Source organism: Mugil cephalus, chromosome 18 (assembly GCF_022458985.1).
Source record: "Mugil cephalus isolate CIBA_MC_2020 chromosome 18, CIBA_Mcephalus_1.1, whole genome shotgun sequence".
Lineage (NCBI taxonomy): Eukaryota > Metazoa > Chordata > Actinopteri > Mugiliformes > Mugilidae > Mugil > Mugil cephalus.
The window spans coordinates 8,739,108-8,756,446 of record NC_061787.1 but is presented as its reverse complement, the minus strand read 5'-3'; the positions used below and the strand labels follow the sequence as shown (position 1 = coordinate 8,756,446).

Genomic DNA, 17,339 nt, shown 5'->3' with positions numbered 1-17,339 from the left:
TCCGTCGCTGCTCAAAATTCAGTTGTTATTGTGCGGGAGAGGAAAAACAGTGGAAACATGTACAGATGAATTATGCATCTCTATTACAGATGATCACTCCAGGATCACCTTGAAAGCGGAGAATAACCACAGCAACTCAGATTACATCAATGCCAGCCCGATAGTGAGTACTGTTTATTCATTACGCCTCGACATTTTGTTTAATACATCGGTCCGTCTCTGAAACCTCTCGTTTCTGTTCCTGTGGCACCTGTTGTCTTTGGATTTGGGTTTAAGATAAAAGTAGGACTTGTCATTGATCAAGAGCATTGATCTTTTTTTTTTCTTTTTTTTAACTTTGCTCTCCATGCTGAGGAAAAGCCCCAGAGGAATCGGTGTGTCTTGTTGAATCACACTGCTACTTTTACTGCTTTTCAAAATGGCCGCTCCCTGGAGATATATATTTTTTTCATGTGCACTAAAAATAATTATACATATTTTTGGACTAAATAAATGTATCCCCTCACAAATCCAGAAAGACCTCAGTGTTGGAGAGGGCTAAGGTTATCATATATATATATACATATATATATATATATGTATATATATATTTCTTTTTAGTATTTATCCCAAACACACTGCCAGTCATGATTTCCCCTGAGGCGTCTGAAAAGGGATTCCATCAAAGGGAACAGGAAACTATGCATTTCAAATACAGTGCCAAAATTTCTGAGCAGACAGATGAGGGGTGCACACGCAGCTGCACTAAAAGCCCATTACTCTTCAGAAACAAACAATGGCGACTTTTAGATCCTCTGTTTATTCTCCCCATTTCCTCTAATGGCATATTCATAGATGTTCCCAGCTTATTTAAACAGCGCTGTAGTGCGACATCTTATGGAATAATATTATAATAATCAATCGGGAGGGGGGGACCAAAAAAAAATCACTTAGTGAAAAGAGAGAAAAGTTCTGTGAGACTGTTTCTGTGCGGCTTTAAAAAAAAAAAAAAAAACACAACAAAAACAAACGGATGTTGGAGATGGGTGAAGTAATGGCGGATGCAGCGGTGTGTGGATGAAAGGACAGTAATTACACCACAAAGGGGACCCCTGGCTGAGCCCAGCAAAACTGTGATAATTATGTCTGTCAATGCGGCTTCTTCCTCCTCATTAGCTCCGGGGGCAGTGGCCTACGAGTAAATAATCTGTCGCTTCTTTCTGGGAATCTGGGGTCAGGGAGGCAAAGGGAAGGGGCGCTGCGAGCTCCCTGCAAAGCACAGGGTGACATCCGCACGGGGAGAAGCTCGGATAATGGTAAATGCTTGACCACAGCGACGCTCCCAGATGTACGGCATCATTAGTGTGAGGGATGGCTCGGAGGAATGCGCGGTGACACAAAATGTGGTCAAAGTCTTTGTCTTGTCTGGCTCTTTTTAAAAAAAAAGGGCTGGTTTTTAAACTCTCCGCTACGAGTCTGAATTTAGATTGCGAGCTCTTATATAAACACGGGATCGAGGTACTACAGCAAGGTGCTGAAAGTTGAAACGCAACCTCCGGGAGCAGATACCGTCGAGAGCTATTTTAGCACATGCTATTTTACCTCAAACCAAAGAGCACTTCTTTGCATTTTTTATTTTTTTTTTTGTGCTCTATCTTCTTCCCACAATGGGCGAGGGGAGGACAGCTGAAATGCAGGACTACTCTTTCATGTTTGCACTTTAGTATTCGTGCAGGGATGTCAGCGCACACAGCTACAGCATGTCTGCGTCCTTGAGATTGGCTAAACGGAGTGGAAGAAGAGCCAGCATTCGAACGTCTACCTTTCATTTCTGTGGGGGACATTTTCTCCTTTTTTTTTTTTTTTTTTTTTTTTTTTTTTTTTACAAACCCTTGTGAGGAATTTCAAGCAGGAGAGATGAAGAGAAAATTGGACAACACGGTTATGGCTAATTGAGGTCTAACAGCTAGTAATAGATGCAACATTTCACTTCATTAATGTGTCCCTGAGATTTCTTCAGGGTGGGGGGGGAAAGCAAATTTCCAAATTCCGGCGAGTCCTTGAGATGATACACTGACGGAACATTTTCGTGCTTCACTTCTGGCCCCGAATGATCGTTCTGTTACATGTATAATAACCCAGAATGAATGCTGACATCCTTCCTGACACATATAACCTAATGTGCTCAGATAATTTGACTATAAATCACAAATAAACATCAAATTTGAACCTGGAGAATTTGGCTCCATTAAATATTTCATTGTTAAATGTCCTAAAATATAATAATATTTTAATATTCAGCAGCAACGGTGCCATTAAAATGAACACGCGAGCAGGCGTCCGTCTCTGCTGAGGCCGACTTACAGTGACGTCACTATTTGGAAGAAGATTTAAGACTCTCTAAAACTATTTGGGACTTTTAATCCAGGCTCGAGATATAAAAACAAGTAAAGGACTCATTTTTATTGAAAATTAAAGTTGCATTTTTTATCAGCCTTTCAAAGCATTAAGAATTAATCCTGTTGTTGGGGATATTAAATATGAGAAGAAGAGAAAAGTATTATGGTAATATTGAAGCCATGGAGAAACGCTCCATAATTATTTTCCTTTTAAGGGGGGGGTGTCGAGGTCCATGAGCGAGACAAATGAGTCCAAGAAATTTACAAAGAGGTGGAATGAAAAACTACATGTCTAACTTTTAAGGCCGTGTAAAGTGCCCTTGACAAGTTGTTCTTCAGGAAAAAAAATAAATAAAACAAGTTCATAAAATATGAAAAAGCCATTAAGTGTGACCCTGTGACTTGCTGTCATCTTGATATTATGCTCAGAGATATCTCCCTCCCTAAATGACTTTCTGTTACAATTAGGGGCGGTGCTGCGAGAACAAATTCATTCATTTTTATTGGTGGACGTTACTCGGTGGCAGGTTAATTAAGAAATGCATTATCCTCATTAAATGTATTGTCTTTGGAAGGTCTACTATATTTAAGATTAAATGACTCCCTATACATAGAATGCAGCAGCGCGTCGTCTATCATTATAATGTCACACGTTCATTAAGAATGCATTGTTATGCACCGACCCTGTTTCATTTCCTTTAAAGTACATCAACACCTCTCCACTGATGCATCTCGCACTAGAGGATACTCGTAAACATTCAATAAATTGTAATCATTGATTTTGAGAAGGAAGGGAGGGGAGCAGAGCGAGGAGGGGGGGGCAACTCAGCCAACACCTACTCAATCAAACCTCAGCCGCATCCTTCAGATCAAACCCACCATGTCATTATGTCCCACCTCAATGTTCAGCTCCCTCGTGTCAGCCGCCTCCGAGCTATAGAGACCCGGCGTGATATCATATAGTAACATGTCAAAACGTCAACAGAAAAAGAAAAAAAAAATGACCACAACCAGTGAGGTCTTTGAGGGAGCACGTATTGGTAGAAAGACGCTGTGGAAAATACAGAACCCCACAACAAAATGTGTTTTTAGATGACAATATTAAGCTATTCAAATAATACACATGTCCAAATAAATATTCATTTTTTTTAATATATATATCATTAGCTCTCAACCAATTGCAGCCCAATTTGTGTTAATGTGTATTTAAAAAAAAAATAATTTGTGGGGCGAAATTTAAAATATATATATGTGTATAAAAAATGTCTAATCAACCAAAGATTTTGTGATCCCCGCCCCCTGCAGTACCTCTGCAGATCCCCTAGGGGTCGTGAACCCTCTGTTCAAGACCTATGGTTTAACAGGTACTTTGAATACCACAAACTCTTTGACTGATTAGACATTTTTTATAGATTTTTTTTGAATTTTTTTCCCTCACAAATTTGTTTCTTTAAATACACGTTAACCTGAATCCAACATATTTTAGTAAAGGGATAAATGGAGGCTTTAGACCACCACCCGGCGTGTGTAGTTTAATATAGAACACATATAGTAGGTAGGGGGTCTCTACTTAATCTCCCCATCAGTTTGGGGTCCTTGACCTGAAAAACGTCGAAGACCCCTGGTATAGATTTAAAAAATGAGACGTTCAACACCAGAGCTGCTTCATTGTTTGCTTCATTATTGCTAAGTAAAGGAGAAATACATCAGCGTTCAAGGTCTCCTTCTGAATTCATATGTAAATATGATATTTAAAGAGAGCGTTTTGCCGGATAATCGGACCGGCATACAGAAACACATCCTTCAAATAGGTGTTCAAAATCAAGTGACGTTCATGGTTTTACGTAAAAACAGTGAGTCCTTTTTTTCCGTGTCCCAGTTTACTCTAATCATTCCCATAAATATAGCAACATCCTGAATAAGACGGGGTTTGGTGGAGGAATGAGAGAAAAGAAAATGGCAGTGTTTTCCATCAATAGATGCTGATCTCCTTTTGGTGCCTGCATCCAGATGGAGGCTTTGATTGAAGTCTTACCCAGACAATGTGTTTTCATCCACCAGCCTCCACCCAAGCACTGTGTCACACTCTGTTCCCTCTCTCCCAGATGGACCATGACCCTCGCAACCCTACTTACATCGCCTCCCAGGGCCCACTTGCCTCCACTGTGGCAGACTTCTGGCAGGTAAAAACTCCTCTCCATTCACCGGCCATCTTTCATCTTCTGAGATTCTGTCTCTGCGGCGACGAAAAAGCTACATTGATGTCCTGTTCTCGGTCCTACAAAGGCATCTTACATTAAGGTGGATGGTGGGTGTGTGGACACGCTGGACACGATACACATGTTCTCAAATCTGGTGTGACTTACACTGCAGCAAGGATGCCATTGCCTCTGATGGCTGCCATGAAAAAGCTGCCATAAATGCTCCAAAGTGAACTACTGATTGATTGGTTAACGTTTTACTGAGCCGTGACAATATTAACGTCCAGTTTACGTCCTCTGAAGCATTATGGGAAGTTAAAAGTGTAGTTATCTTAGCACTGTTGCTATTTATTAATAAAGCGCTGTGATTAGCTGAATGCTGTTATATAAAAGTCTACTTATAAACAGCCTCGGGAAGTCTTGGGTTATTTATAATAATGTTGGTATTTGCTCATATTTGCATTATTTCCTCTAAGCTATTTATATTTCCTCCCTTGTCCATAAATGTCAGAGGAACCTGCCATCAATCACCGCATATAGGCTATTGTAAAAAATGTCAACTAGTGTGGAAGTATGCCTTAAATGATGCATGGTAGCCAAAGGCATTCTTTTGAGTTAATAGGACAGCACTGTTGTAATTAGTGGGCCCATCACCTCCATATGGTGAAGTAACTCCAGCTAGCCGTGACCAGGATATAGAGGCGCAAAGCATAAATCGTGGCGGACCAGCTGGCCCTGCGCCGTGCACTCTGCACTGTGTGTCTTGTTCTAAACGGATAATCATTTTGAATCGTTATGATAGTGCTGACTTTGTGTTTGCACGCCGGTAGAGGTGGCTCCTGACTTCAGAAGTTTGCCGTGGTTTGAACCGGGAGGGAATGATGTTACAAATTGCTTTTATAAAGTTAAGGAAAACCTCAGAAGCTCTGATGATTTTTTTTTTTTTATAAATGAATGCATTAGCTGAAATAATAATACTACTTAATTCATTAGTTCATCAGGCAGGTAAGTAACATCCATTATCTGATGAAATGGGCTGTTTATCCTTAAACTCAACTCTAGATTTTTCCCAATTAGGCAGAAAATAATGGAAAATTAGGCTGAGATTGAGTGACACGTTGGACATCAGCTCTGTGTCTGGGGATGGGCTGCAGCCATTCATTATTCAGTGTGGTTAACCTTGGATTGTGGCAGAAAAAAAAAAACACAGTCTTTATCCCATTAAAAGTAAACAAACAGGAAACACTGGCACTCTCATGCAAATGGACCGTGCAGGAGGCAAATCTTTTCGCTCTGTCCTATCTAATCCACACCGGCCCCAGGCAGTGCTCTGAAAGGCGGCTCTAATCCTCCACTCCTCATTCCGCCATCCCTTCATCCTATACTCCTCCATCCATCACCCCTCCCTCCTTCCATCCTCAGCCATTACCTTAGCTCTGCTGGGCCTCGCCGTCCTCTTTCCCCTTTTTCATCCGAATTCAATGCAGAATTAGCCATTCTGCTTGAGTTCGTGGAGCAGTGCAGCTCAGGTCATTTTTTGGGCTGTTTTGTGTCGTCCTCTCGGCTAGAAAAAATGAGCTTGAATGGAAATAAACGTGACAAGCCGGAGAGGTGCAGGAAAAACGAGATACTCGCTACCTACAAACATTTGCTAAATTGTACAAGACTAAATGGATAATATTCCCCCCACATTATCACCTTGCCTAATCTCATCACATCCTGGCACAGTTGGCACAGTTGGCGTGTAATATGTCCACTGGGTTGGATCACAGAAGCTTGTGATTAGCGTACAGTCAAGGCCATTGTGTTTTTATGGCAATCATAAAACCCGCGTTTCCTCCTCATTTTCCTAATGGCTGTCGTGGGCCTGTACATATATATAAATATATATTTCTTTTTTTCCCAAGGACGCATTAGATTGTGATAAGATGAAACGGAGCAGCAGCGGCTGCAGCGCTGTAGATGTTGTGATCTCGCTCAGACGGCTGAGAGAGGGCGACACATGACGCGCCCTCCTGCTGCTCGGGCCCAACATTCATCATTTGTCACACACGGAGAGGTGACATTTATTCATACTTCCTGGACGTAGATTTCACCCCGATACAAGGCTGCCATGCGACGCCCCGATGTGCAATATGCCGCTCCTCAGCGGCACCCTTCGGCTCCGCATTAGCGCCGGAAGGAAAGTCACGTGGGCGCACGTGGGGGGAAAGCGTTTGTTCTCCGAGGAGGTGCTCAGCGCCGACGTTTGACGTCTCTTTTCTGGCGTAGATGGTGTGGGAGAGCGGCTGCGTCGTCGTCGTCATGTTGACCCCGCTGTCTGAGAACGGAGTGAAGCAGTGTCACCACTACTGGCCCGACGAGGGATCAGACGTCTACCACGTGTACGAGGTACGTCACGATGGTTTGAATGGGAATAAATTTGGGTTCATTTTTTTGCTGATGGCTTTGAGTCTCTCTTTTTGCCCCCTTTTTGACGAAGGAGGAGTTAAATTTAGTTTGTTGTGCTCACAGCTTTCCAAAATGTCTTGTCCAGAAGCAATGTCCATAATTTACAGACACCGCAATCTGCTTTGTAAAAGAGGAGGAAAAACATGTTGTGCTCTGGCATCAAAAACCAAATCTCAGAGACCAATATCAAACCCGGTATTATGAATCACATGAAAGGAAGGATGAGGAGGACAGTCTAGATATCAAAGCTTTGGAGAAACTTTCCATAAGACTCTCTTGTATTGATGCAGTTCTTCAAAACCTTTTTCTACAAGACAGCATCCGGCTCCACTGTACCCAAATGCAGTCGCAAGAAAGTCGGTCTTCACAGTTTAAAAGTTGGTAAAACTCTTAATGACTTGCAATAACAGCACCCCACTTCATTGCTTAACAGTGAAGAAAATCAAAATGAACAAATTATTGTCACATTCATTCAGTATCTAACTTAGTTACGTCTCATTTCGTCAGAAAATGACTAATTTAATACAAGAAAGAACAACAAAGAGTCACAACAGTCTGTGATTTAAGTGTCATCTCTTTAATGTGTCTATAACAACAAATATAATTTGATGGAAATTCAATTATGATTAGTAATCTTTTGTCATCAGAGGCGTCTGCGTGGTAGAAACCTCCAGAGATAAGCCAGGAGATGTGTTGTTGTGACCTCTGCGGAGCATTAAAATGTCATCTACGTCTGCGTTTAGGTCAACCTGGTGTCTGAGCACATCTGGTGTGAGGACTTCCTGGTGCGGAGCTTCTACCTGAAGAACCTGCAGACCAACGAGACGCGCACCGTCACCCAGTTCCACTTCCTGTCCTGGATGGACCGCGGGATCCCCGCCTCGGCCCGGACCCTGTTAGACTTCCGCAGGTAGAACGGAGATCCAGCTGGCGGGGCCTCAGACTCAGTGGCTGAGCTGACATCCGACAGATTTCCACCTTTTACAGCTGGCCTTTATCCCGAGCTTGTTCTTAATCACCTTCCCCTTATATTCTGTATGCTGTCAGCGCCTTTCTGGTCCGTCTCCCTTTTGCCCCTTCGCCTTTTGGTGTCTTAGAGAACGGTTTCGTTCTAATAAGGACTGTGTTTCTGCACTATCCCTTTCATCCTGGTCCTATTTCCCTTACCTCCCTCCAGCACATGTGATGCAGCAAATTAACAGCCCCGCACTTGCCTGGCTTGGCTTTGGAAGCAAAGAAAGAAAGGGAGAAAAAAAAAAGAAAAAAAAGCACCTAATTCAAACACCCAATTAAATGAGAGCTGTCTCGCTAAAATCATGGGAGAGGGGGAAAGCTAGTGACTGAATAACCTCACTCTGTTCTCCATATAATGTGTTCTGGCAGAAGAGCAGCAATAGCTCCTCTGGGAAAACCCAGGAGGGTGAGGAAAAGCCCTCCAAATGAGAATAGATGCATCTGATTTGTGGATGGATGTCTGTCTCACTGGTTTGTAATGCAGATGAGAGGGAAAAAAAAAAAAAAAAAAAAATGATCCTTTCATTCTTTTGTGACTGAGTTGATGCTACACTTTTAAATTAAACTGGGCGTTGTCGGTCGTGCGCGTATCTGTGATGTCGCTGTGCAGGTTTGAGCTGTGTACTGTTTGTCCTCCTGTTGAGATCTCTCTAGTAATTAGCCTCGACGACGCCGCCGTAGGTTTAGCGGGCATCCAAAGCTCTCTGATTCATTCGGGAAGGTCTCAGATTCCACACGACGTACTGCGCCCGCACACTCACAGTTTCCATTGGTTTCGGCCACCTCTGTATTTTGCGGTTGCCAGTGTCATTTTTGTGATGTTGCAGCTAGTAATATGAGCCCAGTTGCATAGTCACAAAAGTGATCATTGGAAACTGTGTCTCCTCAGCCAGGCCTGTGCACAAACTGTCTATCTCTCGCTCCTGACTCTCTGCCTCCCCCCCTCCTCCTCCCCCTTCCTCCCCCTCCTCCTCCTCCCCCTCTCGCTGCTACTTCCTCTGGCTTGCATGGGAACTCCAAACATCTCTGTATGCTGTTTGACTAAGGACATGTTCTGAGTTTACTGATATTTTTCATTACAGACAATCTCGAAAAATTATATGCATTTAATATAATCTAAGCTGAAATAAATTACACTTGAAAAGACTGAAAACAAAACAGAATAAGCATCAGGTTGAACGTTGAATGCATGAGTTTAAATCATCTTTTGGTTTCTAAGACTTAAGAAATGCTGCTAATATTTGTGCAAGTAGAATAAATACATAAAATACTAATAACTATACAACGCGTTATTTCCAGTGCTGTTAGCATATTTGCTGTCGTGTTTGCATATTTCTAATAATAATACTATAATAATATTAGTGCGTGCGAGATAGACTGCAGATATGAATAGATGTTTAGTTTTCATTTTGTCATTGAAAAGTAAGAAGAAGAAAAAAAAGGAGGAGGAGGAAGGAGGAGGAAATGGAAAAACACGCGGAAGCTCTCGGTGTAGTCAGTTTCCATGGCAACAGCCGGGGCGTGAAAAGGCTCGTTGGCCTTCGCCGCGCCCGCGGTGTGTAACATTCATAATTGGCCGGGGTTAATACGTCGGCGGTCGACAGTCGCGACGTCACACCGCCGCATCCATCACCCGCGTGTCACAATAACGCCGTTAGAAATGATGCTCAATTTATTCAGGCGGCGCGACACGGATTTCTCCCTCTCCCTCTCCCTCTCCCTCTCCCCGCGCTCATCTTAAAGTGATTGATTGACGGGAGGGAGCGTCTCTTTTCCGAGCGTTTGATCCTTAGATTATTGCCGCTGTTAATTTTTTTTGCCCGGGCGGCGACGGCGCACGAGTCCCTCACCAGTCACATTTGTTTTAATTATCACTGTTATTATTCTGCAGAAAGAATCGATCCTGTTCCCTGGAAAATGATTTAGCAGCATTTGAGACAACCAAGCTCGCAATAACATCTACTTTTCTCTCCTTTTTTTTATTTTTTTTTTTATTTCAGAAAGGTTAACAAGTGCTACCGGGGTCGATCTTGCCCGATAATCGTTCACTGCAGGCAAGTATGACTATTTGAACTTTGTGCAAGTGGATGACCCCGCTGAATTATGATGGGGAGTGTTTGTCGTGGCCTGTGTGTGTGTTGGAGGGGGGGGCGGAGGCTGTTTATTTAAAGCCGCTCAGTCCATTTACTATCCGGCTCCACCGGAGCCGCTGTTTATTCCACCGACTGTGTCCTTATGTAAATAGCCAAAGACACTTCCATTTCCCATTTGGTTGAGTTAGTTAACTGGCCATGATTGGTTTGCATTAAACACCAGGTATCTGTCCAAGCACTTTTAATAGTCACATCCTGTTAAGTCATGCATGGGGCCAGTAAGCCTGCTCTCCCTCTGAGGGAGCTGTATGGACTGAGTGTCTTGCAGTGGATTAATGAAGCTGTGGTGCTCAGGCCGCTCTCCTGTTTTATTGGCCTTGCCTTTATTAGAAAGATGTCCACGCCTTGTTTGCAATTAACATGCAGAGCCGCTGAATGGCTGGCGGGCACAAAGGGAGGCTTTTCATGGGGCTATCTCTGGAGTAATGGAAAAGCAAGGCTCTCCAAAAGCTGTTCTCGAACCGCCCCTGGCCTCTCAACCTCTCCTCTGCTCCTGAGGTGCATGCATTTAAAAGCCTTTGTCCCCAGCGTGCCTTAGAAACCGTTCCCCCCTCTTTCCAATAGCCCGAGCAAGCCGCAAGACCACACATGCACTCATGTGCAAAGGTTTAGCATAATCACATTTATTTGAGCGTCAAATATTCACCTCCATTTTTTTTTTGCAAGAAAGTGTTGGATTATTATTGATTTTGGCTTTTTTTTTTTTTTAAATAACCCACTTCATCTGTAACGTCACGTGCGAGTGTGCGTCTGTCGCCTTATCCGTGTTTAAATGTACTCAATAGTCTCTCAGCAGATGTAAATGAGCAATTTGTTTCCCTCGTAAGAAAAACACAGTGAGATTAAAGCGTCTCACTCCGCCACCTTAATGATCTCTGTCTCTCCGACTCTCTGCAGCGATGGATCCGGCAGGAGTGGGACTTACATTCTGATTGACATGGTCCTCAATAGGATGGCTAAAGGTAACGATCAATGGCTTCCCTTTCACTCTTTCTGCTCGCGTTCAAGTGTTGCCCTGGCAACGCCAAAGCCTCTCATTTTCCACAGAGGGTCTTGGGGATGCATTAGAGGGTGACTTTGCCGAGGCCTGGAGAGGCGGCGAAGACGGAGGCAGACACGGAGGGAGCAGAACAAAGAGAAAACAGAGAAAAGGGAAATGAAAAAGAAACCTCTGCCCACATTAGTAATTATCTATTTAAGCCACCTTCACACCGTATTGACCTGCCCCCGCCGCCGCAACATGAATTTAGATTGCACATGCATGGAAATTAAATGTTTAGAGTGAAAATACATTTTTAAAAAGCTGCAATTTGCTCCAGTGGTTTGAATCGATATTTAATATTTAATGGGGGATATTGTGCTTCTTTGATTTCGTCATCGATTTGTTCTTAACAGTTTAAAATTTCACATAGAAAATTGTTGATATTTTTTTTTTCTTTTTCTTGTTTTACACAAATGTGAGCAGAACGTCAGCACGGTGTTAGAAATTCAGACTTCAAGGCGCATTTGCACTGCTGCGAAAATACAGTCGGCCACAAATCACAGTAATTTGGTGCTAATGTGGAAGTAAAGACTCACGATTGATTCACACAAGATTGATTTGTCTCCGAGTCGGAGGCTTTTGTGACGAGCTTCCAGCTGAATCTAACAAAACCAGAGCTGTAGCTTAAGGAGAGCATCATTAAGCACAATGATTATTTTGAAATCTTTTGAGGTGTCCGATTGTTAAGCGTCTATTGTTGCCGGGTTCTTGCAAAGGCCGCTTTACGTCACCTTAAAGCTCTCTGTGGCTCAGCCGGCCCTTTGCTCTCTGACCTCCGCCCTCTCCCTCCTCCCCCCGTCTGCCCTTCCTCCTACGGTGCAGCCTCATCAGCGCAGGTTAGCGTTCATCCCGTGCAGAGCTTCCCTTCGCTGTCAGCGACGCGGTAATAAGACCGACCCGCCCTGATGGAGTTCGTATAGTTCGCGGCGATGAAAGGTGCCAGCCGCTCTCTTTTAACCTTTTGTTTTTCTGCACTGCGGCCAAATGTATGAAACGTACATAATCTCGCTCTCCAAAGCTTTTTATTTTTTCTCCTTTGGTCGGAGAGCCTCTCTTCAGCTTAACTTTGGAATCCAGCCCATCTAAGACATGAAAGTCTTGTCGGAGCACTGGAGTACTTTGAGTGCAAAGTCCAGCTGCATTAAATCCCACTTTCTCCTTCTTTCTCACCCACACACACACACACACATACATGCACTCATGCTCCATCTCCTTTGCTTCGTTTCTCATGCCTCACTTTCAGAAAACATCTCGAGAGTTCTCCCTCTCCGGGTTTCCTCTCCACGTCTCTCTCTCTCTGCGCCGGCTCTTCTCAAACGAGCTCTGGCGTTTGAAATCCACGGATCTGAACGTGGAAGGAGGTTTCCGGTCGCCGCCTCCGAGCGGCCGATCGCCGCTGAAGGCAACTGTTGCGCGGGTGAAACCGTGGCCGCGCAGAGCCGCCGCAAATCATTTTAAACAGAGCTAGCGTCGTTGCACGGCCGACTCTGGCGGCGTCGCATCAAAATTCCCTTTCTAGTTAGAACCAAATCTTTGAATAAGAGTCGCGCGGAGCAGCCGGTGCGTAGTGTTTTTGACTGCGTTATTTCACATATCCAAAACCCCCCAAAAATATCCTCTTGCATATTTTATCGGGAAACAGTCCGTGGCTCTCGTCCAAGTCTTTCGAGGGATGAATGTAATAATTTTCAATCGCTGCGCTGTTCCAAAGGGAGCCCAGTATAAAGAGAGATTGACAGATGTGAGCTGGATTACTCCGCTGCTTTGAACTCAGTCCAATTTTCGGTCTGTTGCAGGTGCTAAAGAGATTGATATTGCCGCTACCCTGGAGCACTTGAGAGACCAGAGAGCTGGCATGGTCCAGACAAAGGTAAGGTCCCCGGCTTTGAGTTGGAGAGGTGGGGGGGGGGGGGTGGGGGGGGGAATAGAGGGAGGGAGGGAGGTAAAGCGCGGGGTAGAGGGTGGGGTGGTGGATGCATGGGGGGGGGTTGGTTGCAGCAGTCATTCAAACGTACGATTGTCTACTTCATGTGCACGGGGATCAGGGGAAATGATGGTGTAATTGATAACTGCTTCAGGATTAGAAAAACATTATCTTGTGAAGATAATAAACTCCAGTGTTCCACATTTATCACAAGGAGCGAGAAGGTCTTTGAATATTTTGGATGAAAACGGCAGCAGTTATAAGATTTCAGGATCATTCCTGTCGCCTGAACAGAAACAGGATGGAATTAGGGTTTATTTTTGACACTGGTTACATCCAGACATACGTATATATGAGCCTGAGATGTTGCCTTCAAACTAAAACAAAACAAAGGAAGTTCAATCTACAGTGAAATAAAGATCTCATCCAATCATTTCTAGTAGCTACACTATTTAGTCTCAGTTTATATCACCACCTCCACCTCACACATATTTTAGGGCGTGTACAAAGCACTTCCTCTCATCCACTAATACACACATTAGGTAGGAATTCTCTTTTGTTTCTGTCTTGTAATTGGAAGAAATAATAATAATAATAATAATAGCAAACCTCACGCAGCGCTGGGTGATAATATTTATGAGAGCTGCTTGCTTGCAGACTCCTAGGTGCTTCATTAACGCCGCTTCCTTTTCAGCCTCACTCTGTTCAGAACCCAAGAGCTGCCTCCTTTTTTTTTTTCTTTTTTTTTTCCTCTCTGACAAGTCTAAGTGAAATTACATTGGAATATTGTTGATTCCACTTTGAGGCTTCATGCTGGGCCTACACAGAAATTAGATTGTAATGAGGTATGAAATTTAGAGTTAGGTTTCAAGGATTGGACGACCAATTATGTTTCTCTCCTCCCCTTCACGATGTTGCCACTATATTTTGGGATGGAGCTCAAGAAAAAATTAATTTCTCCCATTTTTCAAAAAAAAAATATTCTGGTTACTCCCTTTTGACAAACACCAACATGCAGTAATTACAGCGGCGCTTTGCTTAGATCCAGCCTCTGATCTGTGGAGCAGAGATTGATCTCCCCCCAGTGGTGCAAGTGTGAACAACACAGCACGGCCGCACGGAAATAATATTTCAAAAGTACCTTTTCTTTTTATGCACAAAAACTTTCCACTCAACTTGGGGTTTAGATAAAGATAGAGACGGATGCTCTTACACATTTTCTGGCCCCATCGCAGCTTCAGAAGACGCATAAAAATAGAAAACACTCCAGATAATCTCCACTGCAAAGAGAAAGGCACGGCCACCAGTGACTCCTCGGTATTGATTTAGCCTATCCTCGGGCCAGACTATGGCAGGCTGTGTGTTGACACATCTAAAGACTGTTCCCTCCAACTCCTACGTACCTTTTCTCTGCGAGAGGACCCTGTGGCCTGCAGCCTGGGGAGAGGAGAGGAATATAAAAACACCAGGTCCATGGGGCAAACATCAATCAGCCCCTTTTGCGCTCCTCTGGGAGAACTATGAGTCGGTTTCACAAACAAATCCACGCATCCACACACACACACACACACACATAGATAAAGCTGAGAGACAGCTTGACTCAAAAGCTCCATTTTAAGACACACCTGGCTGGATCGATGGCGTTGCCGGCTGCTCGTGCACTTCAAGTTGAAAGCTCAGAGATTGCTTCCCCTTCGCCTCCAGTCGGTGGCCAAGCACATCCTGGGCAGGGTCAGGAGATACGCAGGAGTAGCAGGAGCTGTCAGTCATCCTGAAATGGCATTTGAGTTGTTACATACGTGGACGCACGCTCAAACTTTATCCACCCTTTTCCTTTCTTTTTCCTCCTCCTTTTCCCTTCTCCTCCTCCTCCTCCTCAGGAGCAGTTCGAGTTTGCCCTGACAGCCGTGGCAGAGGAGGTGAACGCCATCCTGAAAGCGCTTCCTCAGTGAAGGCATCACAGATCGCCGCCGCCGCCGCCCCCCCATCACCTCCTTCTCGCTCGCCGAGCACCGGTTTCCTCTGCCCACTCAAGACTGACATCTCCCTGCCCTTCCTTCTCCTCCTCCTCTGTCTCTTCCTCCTCTTCACCTCTATATATACTGTATACTTATGAATGTCGTGCAGGAAATCTCACCTGGATCCCCTATTTGCAAATTTTCAGAGTGTTGACCTGTCTTGTTTTTTAGCAATTCGGGGGGAAAAAAATGCGAGGTGGGGGCCTGATCCGGTGTCAGTATGAACCGCGGTACCTCTGTAACTGTGATGTTGTTCCTGAACACGCCGTTCTAGTGCCACCGGCGAAATGTTTACGTGGTGTCAAGTGAAGAATTTTGTTCTAAAACAGGCCGTCTAAGAAATAAAGCGACACAGACGCTCAAAAGCGGCGATTGGTGCATTTAAAACAAACTGAATCTGAAGATTAGTGGTCCAAGTCTTGAGTTTTTCAAACTGCTTAAGATCTGAGGCAACGTTTAGCATTTTAACCCCCGCCACAAAACAGAAGATTGATCTTGCCGATCGTCTAATCACTTCCGCTCTGAACTAAATAGTACTTTCATTATAACAACATGCAAAGAAAGCAGATGAAGCTCTCACCTGTAAAAACCGTGTACAGACCATATCCTCTAAACGAATCGATGTAGCTCCGCCTCCATGATCTGAATCAATGTACCCAGCATCACGCGTGCAGACGTTGTGCATTGTTGTACTGTGGGTCCGGACATCTCACTCATGTATTAAACCTTTTTCAGATCCTCTGAGAAGGTTCTCACAGATCCTGATTATAGCAACATATCAGCTGTTTTTCTATTCCTCATTGTATCAATTCTTCTTTTTTTTTTTCAGTTACATAAAGATCTAATATTAAATGTGAAATATACCAACTGAGATAGTTATTGCTTCTATTTAAAGACACTGTCATCCTATATCAGTAGTAATAATATGATGTGTTTAAGAAGAACTTATATCGGGATTGTTGCTGAATTTGTTCGTCCCTCCATCACTGGTATATTGTGACATTTTGTGCAACATGGCAGATTATTCCCTCCGTGTATAGACAACGAATGACTTTATGAATCCTTACATGGTGAATACCGAGAGCCTCAATGAGAACTATATATTTTGTGTGAGATTGATAATAAATCCCTATAGACTCTACTGCTCCTCTGTCTGGTGTGTAGTGTTGTTTCTCACACACAAACACAAACGGGACCGAGCCCTCGCCCTCCTCGTTTGATTGAACGTCAGCCTCAGAGAAGTCACAAAGAAGAGAAAATAAAAAAAGAAAAAGAAAGGAGCTGCACGGTGCTCCCAGAGGGTTCGCATCCTGGAGAAGACTCCCAGGTTTGTGCGGATGAAATGTCTGGTTCACCGGCCCTGTCGGCACTGCAGAGAGGGGCTGAGGGTTTAAAATGAAATCACTCATGTATTTCAACCCTCTCCCTCAATATTACGGAGCGGAGGAGAAAGTTTAGGCTGATCAATATTTACTGAAGGGTGGAGCTTTCATTGCTTCCAGTTATTTATTCTTTCCTAAACGTTCGTAATTCTCAGATCAGCTCGTGATAATAACCTCTCACCGGTAAAACAGCAGCTGTTGTCAATAAGATTCATACCTGTTTGCTCCCATTTATTCTTATAACATCTACTTTACTGCAATTAATACTTTGAACGCTGCCTCCATCCATTCCTTTCTATCCACTAACACCCTCCATGTATCATGTTTAAAGGATGCATGTATGAATTAATCTGCTTGTTTCTCCCTCCTCCCTTCTCTCCCGTCCCTCCTCCCTGTTTATTTATTTATTTATTTTCTTTCTCTGTGTCTCTTCTCGGCCGATCTGAAGCAGATGGGTTCCCCCCTTTACGAGCAGCTCAGGGTTTCTTCCCGTTAGAGGGGAGTTTCCCTCTCTCTCTCACCGTCATCTCAGCGTGCGCTGTTTACTGTACGAACTAACCTGAATCGCTTTTCTTTTGTTTTTGTTTCTTTCAAATAATTGCTCTTTGGGTAAAAGAGTTGCATGCACATAAATGTTTATTCACTTTAATGTTTTTGTGACAAATGCAACATGTAGAATGACTTAAATATTTCAAAATAGGTGGAAATAAAATCAGTGCAGGTTTTTCGGAATCTATTAAAACATGAAGTCTTCATTTTATATATATTTTTCATTG

At 43.7% G+C, this 17,339-nt stretch overlaps 1 protein-coding gene across 1 annotated transcript in view; it reads left to right on the top strand.

Annotated features, from left to right (window-relative positions):
• The window catches only part of ptprn2 (protein tyrosine phosphatase receptor type N2), a 124,349-nt gene extending 108,027 nt beyond the window's left edge, over positions 1-16,322 (top strand). Inside the window, exons 15-22 of the mRNA XM_047568048.1 lie at positions 90-163; positions 4,484-4,561; positions 6,851-6,970; positions 7,774-7,940; positions 10,045-10,098; positions 11,095-11,159; positions 13,036-13,109; positions 15,044-16,322. Of these exons, the coding sequence (XP_047424004.1) occupies positions 90-163; positions 4,484-4,561; positions 6,851-6,970; positions 7,774-7,940; positions 10,045-10,098; positions 11,095-11,159; positions 13,036-13,109; positions 15,044-15,115 (704 nt within the window). The 3' untranslated portion in view covers positions 15,116-16,322. The remainder of the gene's footprint in view (positions 1-89; positions 164-4,483; positions 4,562-6,850; positions 6,971-7,773; positions 7,941-10,044; positions 10,099-11,094; positions 11,160-13,035; positions 13,110-15,043) is intronic.
• Positions 16,323-17,339: the final 1,017 nt, after the last annotated feature.